General features: G+C 47.3%; 1 protein-coding gene across 1 annotated transcript in view; it reads left to right on the plus strand.

The window, feature by feature from the left end:
• MTIF2 (mitochondrial translational initiation factor 2) overlaps positions 1-15,559 on the plus strand; it is a 43,162-nt gene extending 27,603 nt beyond the window's left edge. Inside the window, exons 11-14 of the mRNA XM_039532071.1 lie at positions 5,500-5,640; positions 13,117-13,281; positions 13,609-13,749; positions 14,708-15,559. Coding sequence (XP_039388005.1) covers positions 5,500-5,640; positions 13,117-13,281; positions 13,609-13,749; positions 14,708-14,877 — 617 coding nt within the window. The 3' untranslated portion in view covers positions 14,878-15,559. The remainder of the gene's footprint in view (positions 1-5,499; positions 5,641-13,116; positions 13,282-13,608; positions 13,750-14,707) is intronic.
• Positions 15,560-18,016: the final 2,457 nt, after the last annotated feature.

The raw sequence follows: 18,016 nt of genomic DNA on the forward strand, positions 1-18,016 counted from the left end.
CAAGTCACTAGGTTTTAAGGTCTGTCTCTCCTGTGACACAGGGATACCAGTCACAGATGCTTCTGATGCTGCTGTGCCTAGGAGAGGACCTTGCTCCAGAGTGCTGCTTGATTGCCAAGTCCTTCTCCAAAAGGACTCAAATAGTGAGGGAGGCAAAACAGAAACACATCCTCTAGGAAAGGTCCATGCTAGCCTTATCAAATTTTGACAGACTTTTTAAGACACTCCAGATACAGGGCCTATCCCATGCTTTGAGTGCCCCAGTGAGCTGAGATGCCACCCCAAGCTCCAGGGCAATTTGTCACTCATAAGCCCTACTTGCCAATTATATTGGTAATATTTTCGGAAAAGGCTTTTAAGGAGGTCTCCCAGATACTTATTCCCCTTTCCAAACAGGATGGAAAGTCTCCTGTAAGGCTCACTAGTCTAAAAGCCTAAAGGTGGAGTCCCGTTTCAGTGCACCTACATCGAAACCCAAGCCAACACCAACAGTTTATTCTATTCCTATGTAGGTTCTTACACCACACTCATGACTGTAGTATCTGAGTGCCTTCAGCAGTGCATGAAGCAGTGCAACTAAAGTCTGTCCGCTGTTGTTCGTTAGAGCAGTGTTTTTCAAACTGTGGGTCGTGACCCAGTACTGGGTCGTGGCATTTAAGGCACTGGGTCGCCTTGCTCTGTCCAGCACCACCGACCGGGATGTTAAGTGCTGCCCAGCTAAGGCAGGCTAGTGCCTACCTTCCCAAACCCCTCATCTCCAGCTCCACCCCAGAGCCTCGACCCCCTCCTGCACCTCAACCCTCTGTCTGAGCCCTGAGGGCCCCCCCAACCCAGAGCCCCTCACACATCCTGAACCCCTCATTCCTAGCTCCATTGGGTCATGGGCATCAACAGTTTTCTTCAACTGAGTCCCCAGGAAAAAAGTTTGAAAACTACTGTGTTAGAGATCCTCTTCCCAGGGGGAGGCATATGTCTTGTACTGGTAGACCCTTTTTTTTTTTTTTTTTAAGAAAAAAAATATATAGATGTTGCTATGTATTTGCATAGCATTCGGCTTAGCCCTCAAGGGTTAACACGTTGTTGTTAATGTAGCCTCACACTCTAGAAGGCAGCACGAACGGAGGGAGGGGAGACAGCATGGCAGAGAGAGACAGAGACACACACCCTGTATGTGAGGGAGAGACACGCATTGCCCCTTTAAGTACGCTGACGCCACTCTAAGTACATTGCCTTTTTAAGTAGATCAGCAAGTTAAGCTCCCTCTGCCCTGAGCCCTGTCGTGTCTCTCCCCCGCCCCCAACCCTTCTCTGTGGAGATAAGGTACAGGAGCTGGGGGAGGGGGACACTCTGACATTAGTACCCCTCTCCCCTGCCCTCTGCACAGCAAGCAGGAGGTTCCCAGGAGCAGCTCCAAGGCAGAGGACAGGAGCTGCACACAGCAGTGGGGGAGGGACAGCTGCACTGCCCAGCAATTGCTAGCCTGCTGGTCGGCTGCCACACAGGGAACTTAGGAGAGCAGGGAGCTGATGGGGGGGCTGCCGGTCCACCCTGGTTCTAAGCCCTCACCATCTAGCTCCAATGGGCTGCTCTTTCTGCAAGCTGTGGACAAAGCAGGCAGCTGCCAAACAACATTATAAGGGAGCATTGCACAACTTTGAACGAGCATGTTCTCTAATTGATCAGCAACATAACAATGAAACAACCCTAACCAGGACGACTTTAAGTGAGGAGTTACTGTATCCAACCTAGACCTCCCCCACTGCAACTTGAGACCATTGCTTCTTGTTTTGTCATCTGTTACCCCTGAGAACAGCTTACCTCCATCCTATTTGGAACCCCCCTTCAGGTAGTTGAAGGCTGCTATCAAATCCCCCCTCACTCTTCTCTTCTGCAGACTAAATAATCCCAGTTCTCTCAGCCTCTCCTCGTAAGTCATGTGCCCCAGCCCTCTAATCATTTTTGTTGCCCTCCGCTGGACTCTCTAAGTTGTCCACATCCCTTCTGTAGTCGGGCAGGAGGGTGTGGGGGACCAAAACTGGACACAGTACTCCAGGTGTGGCCTCACTAGTGCGAAATAGAGGGGAATAATCACTTCCCTTGATCTGCTGGCAATGCTCCTACAATGCTGTATTAGCCCAATATACCATTGGCCTTCTTGGCAACAAGGGTACACTGCTGACTCGTATCCAGCTTCTCGTTCACTGTAATCCCCAGGTCCTTTTCTGCAGAACTGCTGCTTAGCCACTCGGTCCTCAGCCTGTAGTGGTGCATGAGATTCTTCCATTCTAAGTGCAGGACTCTCCACTTGTCCTTGTTGAACCTCATCGGCTTTCTTTTGGCCCAGTCCTCCAATTTGTCTAGGTCACTCTATCCTATCCCTACCCTCCAGCGTATCTACCTCTCCCCCCATCTTAGTGTCATCTGCGAACTTGCTGAGGGTGCAATTTATCCCATCATCCAGATCATTAATAAAGATGTTGAACAAAACCTGCCCCAGGGGCACTCCGCTTGATTCCGGCTGCCAACTAGACATCGAGCCGTTGATCACTACCCATTGAGGCCGACAATCTAGCCAGCTTTCTATCCACCTTATAGTCCATTCATCCAATCCAGACTTCTTTAACTTTCTGGCAAGAATACTGTGGGAGACCATATCAAAAGCTTTGCTAATGTCAAGATGTTTCACATCCACCGCTTTCCCCATATCCACAGAGCCAGTTATCTCATCATAGAAGGCAATCAGGTTGGTCAGGCATGACTTGCTCTTGTGAATCCATGTTGACTGTTCCTGATCACCTTCCTCTCCTCCAAGTGCTTCAAAATGGATTCCTTGAGGACCTGCTCCATGATTTTGCCTTGCGGAGAACTGATGAAGGAAGGCATAAATAACTGAGGTCAGGTTGTCATCCGACAGGAAGGGACTGGGCCTCCTAGCCAGCTAGAGATGACAGAAAGCATTAATCACTTTAATCTCCCTGTGTTCTTCCCTTATCTATTCCGGGTGAAATAACCTTCCATGTGTTTGACGTCGTCAGGGCATTGCCTTTTTATCTGGATAGGACCGATCCATTCAGATGCACACCTGTCAGCAGGGAATCCAAGAGTACTCCTAAACTACAGACCAAATTGACCAGTTGTGGATGTGTGCCTTTAACCAAAGGAGGCTGCACAGTGGGTGCAAACTCTTCAAAATGCTTTCCTCTGCTCATTAGCATTACCTCTGTCTTGCTCAGGTTCAGCTTCACTCAGTCAGCTGTTCTTCATGCATGAGCTGATTTTATCCAAGCAGTGGGCCATATTGGGACTCTTCCTTCACCATAGAAGATTAGGGTTGGAAAGGAGGTCATCTAGTCCATCCCCCTGCTCAATGCAGGACCAATCCCCAACTAAATCATCCCAGCCAGGGCTTTGTCAAGCCTGACCTTAAAAACCTCTAAGGAAGAAGATTCCACCACCTCCCTAGGTAACCCATTCCAGTGCTTCACCACCCTCCTAGTGAAAAATATTTTCCTAATATCCAACCTAAACCTCCCTCACTGCAACTTGAGACTATTACTCCTTCTTCTGTCATCCATCAGAGCATTACCCTTTTATTTGGATAGTACCAATTCATTCCTGTGCTCACCTGTCCTGGACCCTCTTTTTGGCATTCACTGAAAGACCCATTGAGTGGGTCTCTGACTATTTCAGGACTTGTTATGATTTGGCTAAGAGAAATCCCCCTGGATGTATTAACACTTAAGCAGTCTCTGCAGCATGTTTGATTAACATCTGCATAGAAAGCAACATGGAACTCAATCCATACATCTACTCTTGCTATTCCCTGGCACAAGTGCCCAGATTGGATGCTAGCTTTGGTATGGCAGTACCGCAATCTGTATTAAAGTAGAACTCCTGCTGCCTAGCTACCGGTAAATAGGTAACTGTTTGTTAGTCACCAAGAGTGGAATCTGTGGACAATCACTTAAACAGTTACTTACCCTACAGTACCTGTGGTTCTTTGAGATGTGTTATCCAAAGATTCCCCCCACACACACCCTTTCATCCCTGCTAATTGGAGACCTGCTCCTAAGAGATTCATGGTGAAGGAACTGAGATGTGCACCCCGCTTTTAATACACTTGGCTGCAGGGAGTAAGCGAGTGTTCAAGGCACAGGGGCAGCTGCAACAGACATTGCTCTTCAAAAGAATCCAATCTTGTGCATGTGGGCTGCATGCACCCCTAGAGTGGAATCTGTGTGAAAATGTCTTGAATAACCACAGTTCTTACCAGAGTAAGAAAACGCTCTGTTCCAGTCCTAAAATTAAGCACTGGCTTGTAATCTTTTGAGGAAGAAGTTCCTGAAGGAAATGTTTTTTTTTTCTTTAAGAAAATTAATGTGAGCATAACTTAATGACTACAATAAATTTAAAGTATGGTTTTACTCTGAAAAGTTACTATGTAAGTATGGCATATTCTTACTCAGAAGAACTGCTTCCTGGGTCTATTCAGAGACTTATCTGCTTACATTGTTAAGAAATGTACTTTTACTACTGTCAGCCCTGGCGAACCAGCAACTATGGGCTTCTCTTCTGGTTCATACCTTAGGGCTGGTCTACACTAAGGGGAAAAATCGATATAAGATACGCAACTTCAGCTACGTGAATAACGTAGCTGAAGTCGAAGTATCTTATATCGATAACTTACCCGTCCTCACGGTGCGGGATCGATGTCCGGGGCTCTCCATGTCGACGGAGTTCCGGAATCGATAGAAGCGCGTTCGGGGATCGATATATCGCGTCTAGATGAGACGCGATATATCGATCCCTGAAAAATCGATCGCTACCCGCCGATACGGCGGGTAGTGTAGACGTAGCCTTAGCAACAGAATTGCTAACTAAAGCACTGATCCTGCAAAGACTTAAGCAGGTGAGTAACTTTGAGCAATCCTACTGAAACTCATGTGTGTAAACACATAACTCACATGCTCAAGTATTTGCAGGATCGGGCCCTAAATTCCACTGGGAGGACTATCTGTGTAGACTCAGTCTGCAAGAATGCCATCAGTTATATCAGCTCAACCCCCTTGGCAATAGTGTTCCATTGGTAGAACTGAGGCCATGCAGAATCTTTATTGATGATGATGCAAGAGCCAGGAAGAATCCAGCTTGACCTTAATATCCCAGGCTGAATATGCAGGGCTGACGGTATTTGTAAAACTAAGCAAACTTGATCTGAAAATCATTGAGACGCAACAAACATTGACCTCCTCCCTCCAATGATGTTGCGTTCCGTCACTTTTCAGAATAGAACACCACACTTTCAAGTTTGTGCAGTATGTTCAGCAGTCTCTTCTGTATGCTAAAAAAAAAATATGCACCAGATATTAATTTTTTGTTGATGATATCGTACAATCTAGAATTCCCATGTAGCAGCATTTGTCTTTTGTTTGTTATAATTTTGATACTTGTTTATTCTCATTTTACAATGCCTAGTAATAGAACATTTGATCTATTTAGGTGATGTAGACGGTTCCACTGAGGCAATTCTAAACATTCTGGACAACTATAATGCTGACAATGAATGTGAATTGGATGTGATCCATTTTGGAGTAGGGGATGTCAGTGAAAATGACATAAATCTTGCTGAAACATTTAAGGGTAAAGTATAAATTTAGACAGTGATCTTACAATCGGTATGAAATCCTTCATTTTTTATTAAATGAACAGGGTAGCTGTGCTTTCAGTTTTTGTTTCCCTTGTGTAATAATTTAGCAATACAATCGGTGTAAATGTGTAGGAAACATAAAAATAGTTTTCTGTCACAGAAAATAAATACTAGTATCTGTGCAAAGAGGTATCCTGCTAGCAATCTAGTGAAAATGCAAGTAATGTAGAGAAGGGTATACACAATACAAGACGGTTACTCACCTTTGTAACTGTTGTTCTTCAAGATGTGTTGTTCATATCCATTCCAATTAGGGTGTGCGCGTGCCGTGTGCACGTTCGTCGAAAGATTTTTACCCTAGCAACACTCGGTGGGTCAGCTGGGTCGCCCCCTGGAGTGGCGCCGTTATGGCGCCGGATATATACCCCTGCTGACCCAACGGCCCTTCAGTTCCTTCTTGCCGGCTACTCCAACAGAGGGGAAGGAGGGTGGGTTTGGAATGGATATGAGCAACAGATCTCGAAGAACAACAGTTACAAAGGTGAGTAACCGTCTTTTCTTCGAGTGCTTGCGCATATCGATTCTAATTAGGTGATTCCCAAACCTTACCTAGGCAGTGGGGTCGGAGTGAGATGTTGCAGAATGCAAAACTGCTGAGCCAAATGCTGCATCATATCTGGACTGTTGAACCAATGTGTAATGTGAGGCAAAGGTGTGAATCGATGACCAGGTAGCTGCCCGACATATTTCCTGGATGGAAACATGGGCCAGGAAGGCAGCAGATGAAGCTTGAGCCCGAGTAGAATGGGCGGTGAGGTGGCTAGCCGGAACGTGAGCCAAATCATAGTATGTATGGATGCAGGATGTTACCCAAGATGAAATTCGTTGGGATGAGACCAGTAGGCCTTTCATCCGGTCTGCCACAGCTACAAAGAGCTGAGGTGACCTTCGGAAGGGTTTTGTTCTCTCGATATAAAAGGCGAGAGCCCTGCAAATGTCTAGGGTGTGCAGCTGTTGTTCCCGACGCGATGGGTGCGGCTTCGGGAAAAAGACTGGGAGGAAGATGTCTTGATTGACATGAAAGGCGGACACCACCTTAGAGAGGAAGGAGGGGTGTGGTCGCAGCTGTACCTTGTCCTTATGGAATACTGTATACGGGGGGTCCGCTGTTAAGGCCCGAAGCTCAGATACTCGTCTTGCCGAAGTAATGGCGACAAGGAAGGCTGTCTTCCAGGAAAGGTACAGCAGCGAGCAGGTGGCCAGTGGTTCGAAAGGAGCATCCATAAGCTTGGATAGCACTAGGTTGAGATCCCAGGTAGGGGTTGAGCGTCGGACTTGCGGGTACAAACGTTCCAACCCCTTGAGGAACCTTGAAACTATGGGGTGAGAAAAGATTGATCGGCCATTTTCCCCTGGGTGGAAGGTGGAGATGGCTGCCAGATGCACCTTTATGGAAGAGACCACTAGGCCCTGTTCTTTCAGGAACCAGAGGTAGTCCAGGACAGTAGGAATGGACACCTGCCTGGGGACTGAGTTATGCTGAGCGCACCAGCAGGAGAAACGCTTCCACTTGGCCAGATATGTCATCCTAGTGCTTCCTACTGCCCAAGAGCACATGTTGGACCGAGGCAGAGCAACGCAACTCAGACTGGCTCAACCACGCAGCAACCATGCTGTGAGATGAAGAGACTGCAGGTCCGGATGGTGAAGCCTGCCCAAGTCCTGTGTTATGAGATCCGGCCAGAGTAGCAGGGGAATCGGGTCTGCCACTGAGAGGTCGAACAACATGGTGTACCAGTGCTGCCTCGGCCACGCTGGAGCAATCAGGATCAGGTGGGCGCTGTCCCTGCGGAGCTTGAGTAGGACTCTGTGGACGAGCGGAAAAAGTGGGAAGGCATAGAGTAGGTGCCTCTTCCACGGGATCAGGAATGCGTCTGAGAGGGAGCCCGGGGAGAGTCCCTGGAAAGAGCAGAACACCTGGCATTTCCTGTTCTCTTGGGAGGCAAAGAGGTCTATGTGGGGAAACCCCCACTTCCAGAAAACAGAATGGATGACATCCGGACAAATCGACCACTTGTGAGACAGGAAGGATCTGCTGAGGTGATCCGCCAGAGTGTTCTGGACTCCTGGGAGAAAGGACGTTACCAAATCAATCGAGTGGGCTATGCAAACAAGGTGGAAGGCTTCTTGACAAAGGAGGGAGGAGCGTGCTCCGCCCTGCTTGTTTATATAAAACATGGCCGTTGTGTTGTCCGTGAATACTGATACACAACGGCCTTGGAGATGGGCTCGAAACGCTTGGCATGCTAGATGGACTGCTCTCAGCTCCTGCACATTGATGTGTAAGGCCAGCTCTTGAGGCGACCAGAGGCCCTGAGTGCGAAGGCCCTCGAGGTGGGCACCCCAACCCAGAGATGATGCGTCTGTGGTTAGGGTCATCGAGGGTTGCGGTGGGTGGAATGGCATCCCTGCACAGACTAGAGTGAGGTTTAGCCACCAGGTTAGGGAGCCCAGAACCTTCTGGGGAATAGTGAGCACCGAGTCCAGGCTGCCTCTGCATGGTTGGTATATTGAAGCAAGCCAGGTTTGAAAGGGACGGAGGCGTAGCCTCGCGTTCCTGGTCATGAAGGTGCAGGAGGCCATGTGACCTACTAGGCTGAGGCAGTTGCACACCGACGTTGTCGGGAAGGTTTGAAAACCTCGAATAATTGAAGCCATTGCTTGAAAACGTGACTGCGGGAGGCAGGCTCTGGCCAGATTGGAGTCCAGAACCGCTCCAATGAAGTCTATTCTCTGTGTGGGTGTCAGAGTAGACTTCTCTGTGTTGATCATCGGGCCTAGGCTGCCGAAGAGGTCTTTGACGATGCGCAGGTGCTGCGACACTTGTAACTGGGAAGTGTCTCGAATGAGCCAATCGTCGAGATATGGGTAGACGTGTACCCGACGACGCCGGATGGAGGCGGCGACTACAGCCATGCATTTTGTGAACACACGCGGAGCCGTAGAAAGGCCAAACGGGAGTACAGTGAACTGAAAGTGTTGATGGTTGACCACAAAACGGAGGTACCGTCTGTGTGGTGGGTAAATTGCGATGTGGAAATACGCATCCTTCATATCGAGGGCGGCATACCAGTCTCCCGGATCCAGGGACAGGATAATGGTCCCCAGGGTTACCATGCGGAACTTCAGCTTTATCATGAATTTGTTGAGTTCTCGCAGGTCTAAGATCGGTCGTAGACCTCCCTTTGCCTTGGGGATTAGGAAGTAGCGGGAATAAAACCCCTTGCCCCTCATGTCTTTTGACACCACCTCTATGGCTCCCATGGCTAGGGGTGACTGGACCTCTTGTAAGAGGAATTGCTCGTGAGAGGGGTCCCTGAAGAGGGACGGGGAGGGAGGGTGGAAAGGTGGGGTTGAAACAAACTGGAGGTGGTATCCCAATTCCACCGTGCGCAGGACCCAACGATCGGAAGTGAGCTGGGACCAGGCAGGGAGGAAATGGGAGAGGCGGTTGACAAATGGAGGAAAAGGATTCGGGAAAGTAACTGGTGGGCCGTCCTCCGGCGTCCCATCAAAAGTTCTGCTTGGGCCCCGCTGGTGGTTTAGGGGGCGCTGATTTTGACCTCCTTGAGGGCCAGACTGCCTCCGACGATTCCCTCTACCACGCCTTCTGCTAAAGTCCTGACGCGGCCTAGGTGGGGCGTAAGGGTGGTGTGGCTGGGCCCGGAAGGTCCTGCGTTGGGTCACTGGCGTGTGTATACCCAGCGAGCGCATTATAACGCGATTGTCCTTCAGACTTTGCAGTCTGGGGTCAGTTTTATCTGAGAACAGGCCCTGGCCTTCGAAGGGCAAATCCTGAATAGTTTGTTGTAATTCAGGGGGAAGGCCTGACACCTGGAGCCAGGAGATACGCCTCATCGTCACTCCTGATGCCAGAGTTCTGGCTGCAGAGTCCGCTGCATCCAGAGAGACTTGGAGGGAGGTTCTTGCTACCTTTTTACCCTCCTCAAGTAGAGCCGTAAATTCTTGATGGGACTCCTGGGGAAGAAGCTCCGTAAACTTCCCCAAGGACACCCACGTGTTAAAGTTATATCTACTTAGGAGGGCTTGTTGGTTTGCCACCCTAAGTTAGAGGCCCCCGGCCGAGTATATTTTGCGGCCTAGGAGGTCTATGTGCCTAGCCTCCTTTGACTTAGGAGCCGGGGCTTGCTGGCCATGACGCTCCCTTTCGTTCACCGATTGCACCACTAAAGAGCAAGGAGGTGGGTGAATGTAGAGATATTCATACCCCTTTGAGGGGACCATATATTTTCTCTCTACTCCCCTTGCTGTAGGTGGAATAAAGGCTGGGGATTGCCAAATGGTGTCCGCATTAGCCTGTATGGTGCGGATAAATGGAAGAACTACTCTAGTAGGTGCATCAGCCGATAGGATGTCCACAACAGGGTCCTCTATTTCAGGGACCTCTTCCACCTGTAAGTTCATATTCTGAGCCACTCGTCTCAAAAGGTCTCCTCAAAAGGAGGAGGAGGAGAGTCACGGGACCAAGGGGTCGTGTGGGAGCTCCTGTACTTGAGGAGCGTCATCTGCATCAGGTGGAACCTGGGTGTCTGCAGATGGTATCAGCGCCTCATCTGTGCCCATAGGGGGAGGGCGGCTTACTGTCTCCTCTGGTACTCTGACGGGACCGACCGTGGAGCCACTGATGGAGCACCTTGGGCTTGGTGGTATGCCCACGGTGTCCAGAAGGACCAGTGATGAGGCCCTTGCTCGTGGCTCTGGCTCTCTGGAAATATGTGACTGGGGATGTCAGAGTCATGCTCCTGAGGATAGGATGCGCTACCGGTCTGCGATGACACAGATGTGTGTCTCGATGGCCACAGCGGTGCCAATAGACCCTGAGAGGGCGCCACTGTTCTGGATGCTCGATCCCGGGGCGGTACCCGGGAGTGGTACCGGGAGCTATAACGGTACCACGAGCGAGACCGGGACCTTCTACCATAGCGGTGCCGGGAAGTTGACCGGGATCTCGAGTCCCTTCGTCTGGAGCGACTGCGGGATACACGGTGCCGAGAGCGGTGCCGTGAGTTGGATCGGTACCGGGAGTACCTGGCCGGCGAACAAGATGTCGAACGGTGCCACGAGTGCGACCGGTACCGCGATGGAGAGCGGTGCCGGGACTGCGAGTGGCGCCGGGAGCGGGAACGGCGTGATCGAGAGGTCTGTGAACGACGTCTTTCTGTTGGACCAACGGAAGGTGGCCTTACTAGAGCAGGTTTCCCGATGGATTGTATGACCTGAACCGGCGGTGCCGGGAGTTGAGGCCGTGTCGGCTCCGTCATGGCGATGAGCTCCCTTGCCGTGGAGAAGGTCTCCGGTGTAGAAGGGGGAGGGCAAGCTCAACCACAGCATGAGCCGGGGAGCTGTCAAGCACCGGACTCAACGGCCCTTGTGGGACCGGAATCGACGGTGCCGCGCTCGGTGGAGCCGCAGTCGGTGGTGCCGCGGCAGATGACAGTGCCGGACGAACCGTCTTCGAAGAGCGCTCCTTCTGTGGAGCTGATGCAGCTGGAGCGCTATGTTGCTTCCTGGGTCTCGGGGACAGGGAGCGGTGCCGAGCAGATGTCGGTGCCAGTAAGGTCGGTGCTGGGGCTCCTTCTCGGTACCAGAGTGGTCCGGGGCGGAAGGGGCGCTCCTTACAGAAGCAGTCTGTTGGGTGCTCGGTACCAACGCTGCAGGACTAAGTGCCGACTCCATGAGGAGCTGTTTCAATCGAAAGTCCCGCTCCTTCGTCCTTGGTTTAAACGACTTGCAGATGCAGCACTTATCGGTAAGGTGAGATTCCCCTAGGCTCTTGAGGTAGGAGTTGTGGGGATCCCCTATTGGCATCGGCTTTTGGCACGCCGAGCACGGTTTGAACCCCGGTGCTTTGGGCATGGGCCCGTACCGGAGTGGAGGAAAGGGGCTAATTCCCAATCCCCCCCCTTAAACTATATACACTAACTATAAATACAACAACTAATACTAACTATAACTACAAGAACTCGAACTATACACACAATAAATAGCAAAGAACTAAGAGTAGCTAGGGACGTGGAGATCAGCAAAGCCGCGCTCCACAGTTCCAACGACCGTCACGGACGGTAAGAAGGAACTGAAGGGCCGTTGGGTTGGCAGGGGTATATATCTGGCGTCATAACGGTGCCACTCCAGGAGGCAACCCAGCCGACCCACTGAGTGTTGTTAGGGTAAAAATCTTCCGACGAACGTGCACGCGGCGCGCGCACACCCTAATTGGAATCGATATGAGCAAGCACTCGAAGAATGTATTGTCTATAATGTGGCAGACAATACCTGCAAACTTGTGTGTTGGAGACAGTGCTCTAGATTTGAACCCTTATTCTGGTTGCCTTGTGCTGCTTCAGCAGTGCAAAGCAGCCAGAAAAATGGCTTAACCAGATCCCAGAGGATTTTTTTGTTCAGGGGTGTCCTGGTGGGGGAGGGGGTTGGCCAGCATAGTGGTTCCTGTTATAACCTCCCCCCAGCCCAGGGAGCATAGCTGCAGTTCCCCTATGCCTGTTAGATCCCCAGTTGCTGGAACTGCCCTGGGCCATAGCTGGGGGTAAATTATAACTTCCTTCAGACTTCTCTGATTTATGTTGGAGACCAAGATAAGGAGCTGGCCTTTTCTGGACCCAAGATAAGGAGCTCCCTTTCAATCCTGCTCCTTCATGTAGCATACTGCTCAGCTAGTTCACAGGATCTAACTAGCTATCTATCTGCTTTGTTATATTTAATTGTATCTAGGAATGTAGAGAGACAAAGTGGGTGAGGTAATATCTTTAACTGGACCATCTTCTGTTGGGGAGAGAGACAAGCTTTTGAGCCACATAGAGCTCTTTTTCGAATATGGTCCAATTTAAGATATTACCTCATCCATCTTGTCTCTCTAATATCCTGGGACTGACATGGCTACAACTACACTGATCTAGTGACAGTATTTTGTGGGGGTTTCCATTGAAGCAACTCTTCTTAAAGTAAGAGAGCATTGTTGGAGGTGCTTAGTGTATATGCAGTGACCCAGTATCTGATCTCTGATTTTAAAAATGGATGGAAAAGTTAAAATGGGAAAACTATAAAATTTCATTTTGCTATCAGTAATGTTGCTTTTTATTAGTGCTCAATTTCAGGCTATCTTGACTCCTGATTCCAACAGTTTTTTTTTAAAAAAGGAAGAGAAAAGAGGATTATAATTTAAATTAGTAAATGTGAAAATCTCAACCCAAGTAAAGCAAACAATTTTCAGTTAAGTACAGACTGTGCTAAGAATAAAATATTACATGAATATTCCAGGATAGCCTTTGCAAGCTCATCTCCAAATGTTTTCACTTCCTGCTTGAAAAACAAAGAAATTCCTGTACCTGGAGTGTTTGTATTTAATAATCATCTGTGGTGGTTTTATCTGTCAGGTGTCATATATGGATTCAGTGTGAATGCAAACAAATCTATTCAGCAGTTGGCTGCTAAAAAGGGAATAAAAATTAAACTTCACAATATTATCTACCATCTTATTGAAGACTTGAAAGATGAGTTGAGCAGCAAATTGCCCCCATCTGTAGTAGAACATATAATAGGTAAGTTTTCACTGGATGGTAAATACTGCCTTGAAAAACTAGACCTACCTTGTGGGGTAGGGAAAATATTTTTCTGCTCAGGGGTGGTCCTTGATTTAAAATGGTATGTTGAGGAAATACACAAATCTCATTCCCTAGGATAGCTTTCCCACTATACTGGATTGCACAGAATTCCTCTTTAGTTGTTATCCTCAATATACAGCAGCAGAATGTTCAGAAGACTTAAGTTTTGATAGCAATGGAAGAGCACAGCAAAGCATTGCATTCATTACTGGTGGAGTTTGTATTACATTCCCTTGCACTTAGTCCTTCCATTTCTTTCCTTAGGGGAGGCCTCTGTTCTCGCTACCTTCTGTGTCACAGTAGGAAAAAGCAAGGTTCCAGTGGCTGGCTGCCGAGTACAGAAGGGGCAGTTAGACAGAAAGTTGAAGTTTAAACTAATTCGTAACAGAGATGTTATTTGGAAAGGTAAAACTGCTATCAAAACATTTATCCACACTGATATTCTACTACATGTGCTCACCATTGGAGTTAGATTCTTAGGCCCAGATCTATACAGACCGTGGAAGTCAATGAAAATGTTTTGGTGTATCTGAAGGTGGAATTTTCTTCTTAAAAAGTTGTTCAATCAACTTAATACACTATTTACAGTAGACTTCACCTAAAAAGGACATCTAGTTCCTGCAAAGCTTGTTTTCTTGCTTAAGCAATACAAGCAGAATTGGTTTTGGACAGACATTTTCTTGACTAATCATCCTGGTGTTCATAGGTGCCAACTCTGTGGGTGCTTTGGGGCTGGAGCACCCATGGGGAAAAATTAGTGGGTGTTCTGCACTCATCAGCAGCCAAGCTTCCCACCCTCCCTGCCTCTTCCCCTGAGCGTGCCGCGTCCCAGCTCCTCTGCCTACCTCCCAGCGCTTGCCACCGCCAAACAGCTGTAGCACGTTCCAGGAGGGAGGGTAGAAGAGCGGGAACATGGCACACTCAGGGGAGGAGGCAGAAAAGAGGCCAGGGCGGGGATTTGGGGAAAGAGTCGAATAGCAGTAGGGAGGGGGTGGAGTTGGGGTGGGGACTTTGGGGAAGGGGTTGGAATGGGGATGGAGCAGGTGTGGAGTCGGGGCGGGGCTAGGGGTAGATGGGGGGGGGTCGGTGCCTATGCTGGTGTTCCCTCCCCATAAGAAATTTCCACATGCTCTGAACCCCTAACAGCAGTCTGTGTAGAAAGGAGATAATCAGATCAATTAAACTTTGAAAGGAGTAGCACCTGATTTTCAGAACCTGTGTAAATTATGGAGGTTCAGCATCACTAAAAATCAGAATCTTCTTGTATTGGCCTTGCCATGTAGTTTTTTTTGCGGGGAGGGGGTTGTTTGTTTGAAGTCCACATTAGTCTTTATATTGGATCTATTTTTTCCATTCTCTCTAGGATTTTTAACCTCACTGAAGCACCATAAAGACGATGCCCAGGTAATAAAAACTGGCATGGATTGTGGCCTCAGTTTGGATAAGAACATAGAGTTCAATATTGGAGATGAAATTATCTGCTATGAAGAAAAGGAAGTTGAACGGACAATATCATGGGATCCAGGATTTTAAATAATTTTACTTCACTTGAATGTGATGGAGAAAAGGCCTTGCATTATTCCTGATCATGTTTACAGAAAGTTCTTATTATTAAAGACACTTATAAAGTGGTTTATATTGTAAGAATTCTTTGAGCTCTTAACAAGAGTTCCAACAGCTGATATTTCAAAAGTAAAAGGATTTGTTTCAGGGGCTATGAATGACAGGAGTGGCTTCCTCAGTTCTGCAGGATTGTGCCAGCTTTGTAGACCCATAAGCTCACAGGACACAGGAAAGCGTGGGAGCCAGCATGGCAGTGTTAACTCCTTGGGGACAGAAGAGAGATGCTAGAAATGACTCCTAGCATGTTTCAGTTATGAGTAAAAAGTACCTTTTTAGGAAGGAAAAGAGTATTTCAGGTCACTGTAATACTGTTTGTATTGGTAACATAGTTTGGTTGATAGAAATAATTCAACTGTTAAAATATTATCTGAAAAGAATAAAATGGCTAGACAAACACAGAAGGAACCATTGGTGTACTGTCACTACATCCTTTGAGAAAACAAGTGACTTTATGTGAAAGGTTTGGCCTTCATTTCAGGAGGTTTCCAGCGCATCATCAAGGATCTACAACCTATCCTGAAGGACGATCCCTCACTCTCACAGATCTTGGGAGACAGGCAAGTCCTCGCTTACAGACAGCCCCCCAACCTGAAGCAAATACTCACCAGCAACCACACACCACACAACAAAAACACTAACCCAAGAACCGATCCTTGCAACAAAGCCCGTTGCCAACTCTGTTCACATATCTATTCAGGGGACACCATCATAGGACCTAATCACATCAGCCACACTATCAGAGGCTCATTCACCTGCACATCTACCAATGTGATATATGCCATCATGTGCCAGCAATGCCTTTTGCCATGTACATTGGCCAAACCGGACAGTCTCTACGCAAAAGAATAAATGGACACAAATCAGACATCAAAAACCAGTCAGAGAACACTTCAACTTCCCTGGTCACTCGATTACAGACCTCAACGTCGCAATACTCCAACAAAAAAACTTCAAAACCAGACTCCAAGGAGAAACCGCACAATTAGAATTAATTTGCAAACTGAACAGCATTAAATTAGGCTTGAATAAAGACTGGGAGTGGATGGGTCATTACACAAAGTAAAACCTATTTCCCCAGGCTAATTTTCCCTCCTGCTATTACTCACACCTTCTTGTCAACTGTTGGAAATGGGCCATCCTGATTATCAGTACAAACGTTTTTTTTCTCTCGCTGATAATAGGCCACCTTACCTGATTATTCTCGTTATAGTTAGTATGGCAACACCCATTTTTCATATCCTGTGTGTGTGTGTGTGTGTGTATATTCCTACTGTATTTTCCACTGCATGCATCCGATGCAGTGGGTTTTAGCCCACGAAAGCTTATGCTCAAATAAATGTTAGTTTTGTGAGAGGAATGAGGAGTACTTGTGGCACCTTAGAGACTAAGTGATTGGGCAACAAAATGGCAAATGAAATTTGATGTGGATAAATGTAAAGTTGTGCATATCGGGAAAAATAAGCCCAACTATACGTACAATATGATGGGGGCTAATTTAGCCACAACTAGAAAAGGTTCGGAAAAGGGCAACTAAAATTATTAGTGGTTTGAAATGGGTCCCCTATGAGGAGAGATTAAAGAGGCTCCGACTTTTCAGCTTGGAAAAGAGGATACATGATAGAGATAGTGCTTGTCCCATTTGTTTTTTTTAATGCTTGTAATTTAACTCTGTCATTGCATGTTTCTCTTTTTAAGGTTTCACTCAGTTCCTTCCGAATTTCAACAGCGTCAGCAATAAAATGGCTATTTCCCTGCATTTTGTTCAAGGCTACAGAAATAGGCTTCAGGGTACACAGCATACGTTCAACATTTCTCTTAAGCCTAATGTTGAGAACTTTGGCTGTGACAGTGCCATCTATTTTTTCACAATTTTGTTCACAAACTGTCAACGGATTAGGCCAGTTCTTGATATAGTGCTCAAAACAGTCCACTACTGAGTTCCATCGCATGTCTTCTGGGAGAGTTAGCTTGGTTCCTCCCACTTTTTTCAGAGCAGCTGCTGCAAAGTGGTTTGTACGGAAGTATTTTGCAATTTCAACATTAGCTTTTATTTCTGGAATACTTAAGTCTTTGGCTAGGAGGTGCATTAAATGAGCACTGCAACAAATAAATACTGCAACCGTATGTTATTAGCTTGGGACTCTTCTAAATAATTTCTATTCATCTTGGATACATTTCAAGTGTTGTCTGTGACCAAGCTGCGTACTAGACATTTGAATTTTTTTTCACGGTTATAGCTTTTACTGCTACTTCTTGTAAGTATTCTGCTGTGTGCGCATTTCCTCATGTATCAGTTGTTTCTGGGTCTCTTTTACGGCCTGCTGCCATTATAGGTTTTCCCTTCTAGTGAGAGAATGGTATGGTAGATCTCAAATCAATGAAGGCTACACTCAGACCTCAAGACTTCTGGAATATGCTGCTCAAACCGTTTTAACTTTTGTATCAGAGAGGTAGCCATGTTAGTCTGGATCTGTAAAAGCAGCAAAGAGTCCTGTGGCACCTTATAGACTAACAGACGTATTGGAGCATGAGTTTTCGTGGGTGAATACCACTTCGTCGGATGCATCCAATACGTCTGTTAGTCTATAAGGTGCCACAGGACTCTTTGGTAATTTAACATTTGTTTCTACTGCCCCTCCCTTCTCATATTTATCCCCAGACGACTTCTCCTTGTCCAGATCTATTCTGCCCCCAATAATCTTCTATTCCTTGAACTTTTTCAAACTTTGCACTTTTAGAGAGAGATAAGGGATTGACTCTGTGTACACAAATTTGCACAGGGACAATAGGGTTCTCACCTCTATATATTAATTTAAAAACATTTTTGCTGTTAAGCATGTTCTGTCTGGAGAGACAAATCCAGTTTGAGAACTGCAAAACTAAGCATCTCTGATGATATCTCGACTGATCACTGAGTCCCAGTGGGTAGATAGAAAGATTAACCTAAATAATCTACACAGAAGCCCCTGGAACTCCATAAAATTGGGTCCCTAATCCATGAATGATTGGAACTCATTTACATTACTGAATATATTCTCATACTATAGAA

Source organism: Mauremys reevesii, linkage group 3 (genome assembly GCF_016161935.1).
Source record: "Mauremys reevesii isolate NIE-2019 linkage group 3, ASM1616193v1, whole genome shotgun sequence".
NCBI classification, from domain to species: domain Eukaryota; kingdom Metazoa; phylum Chordata; order Testudines; family Geoemydidae; genus Mauremys; species Mauremys reevesii.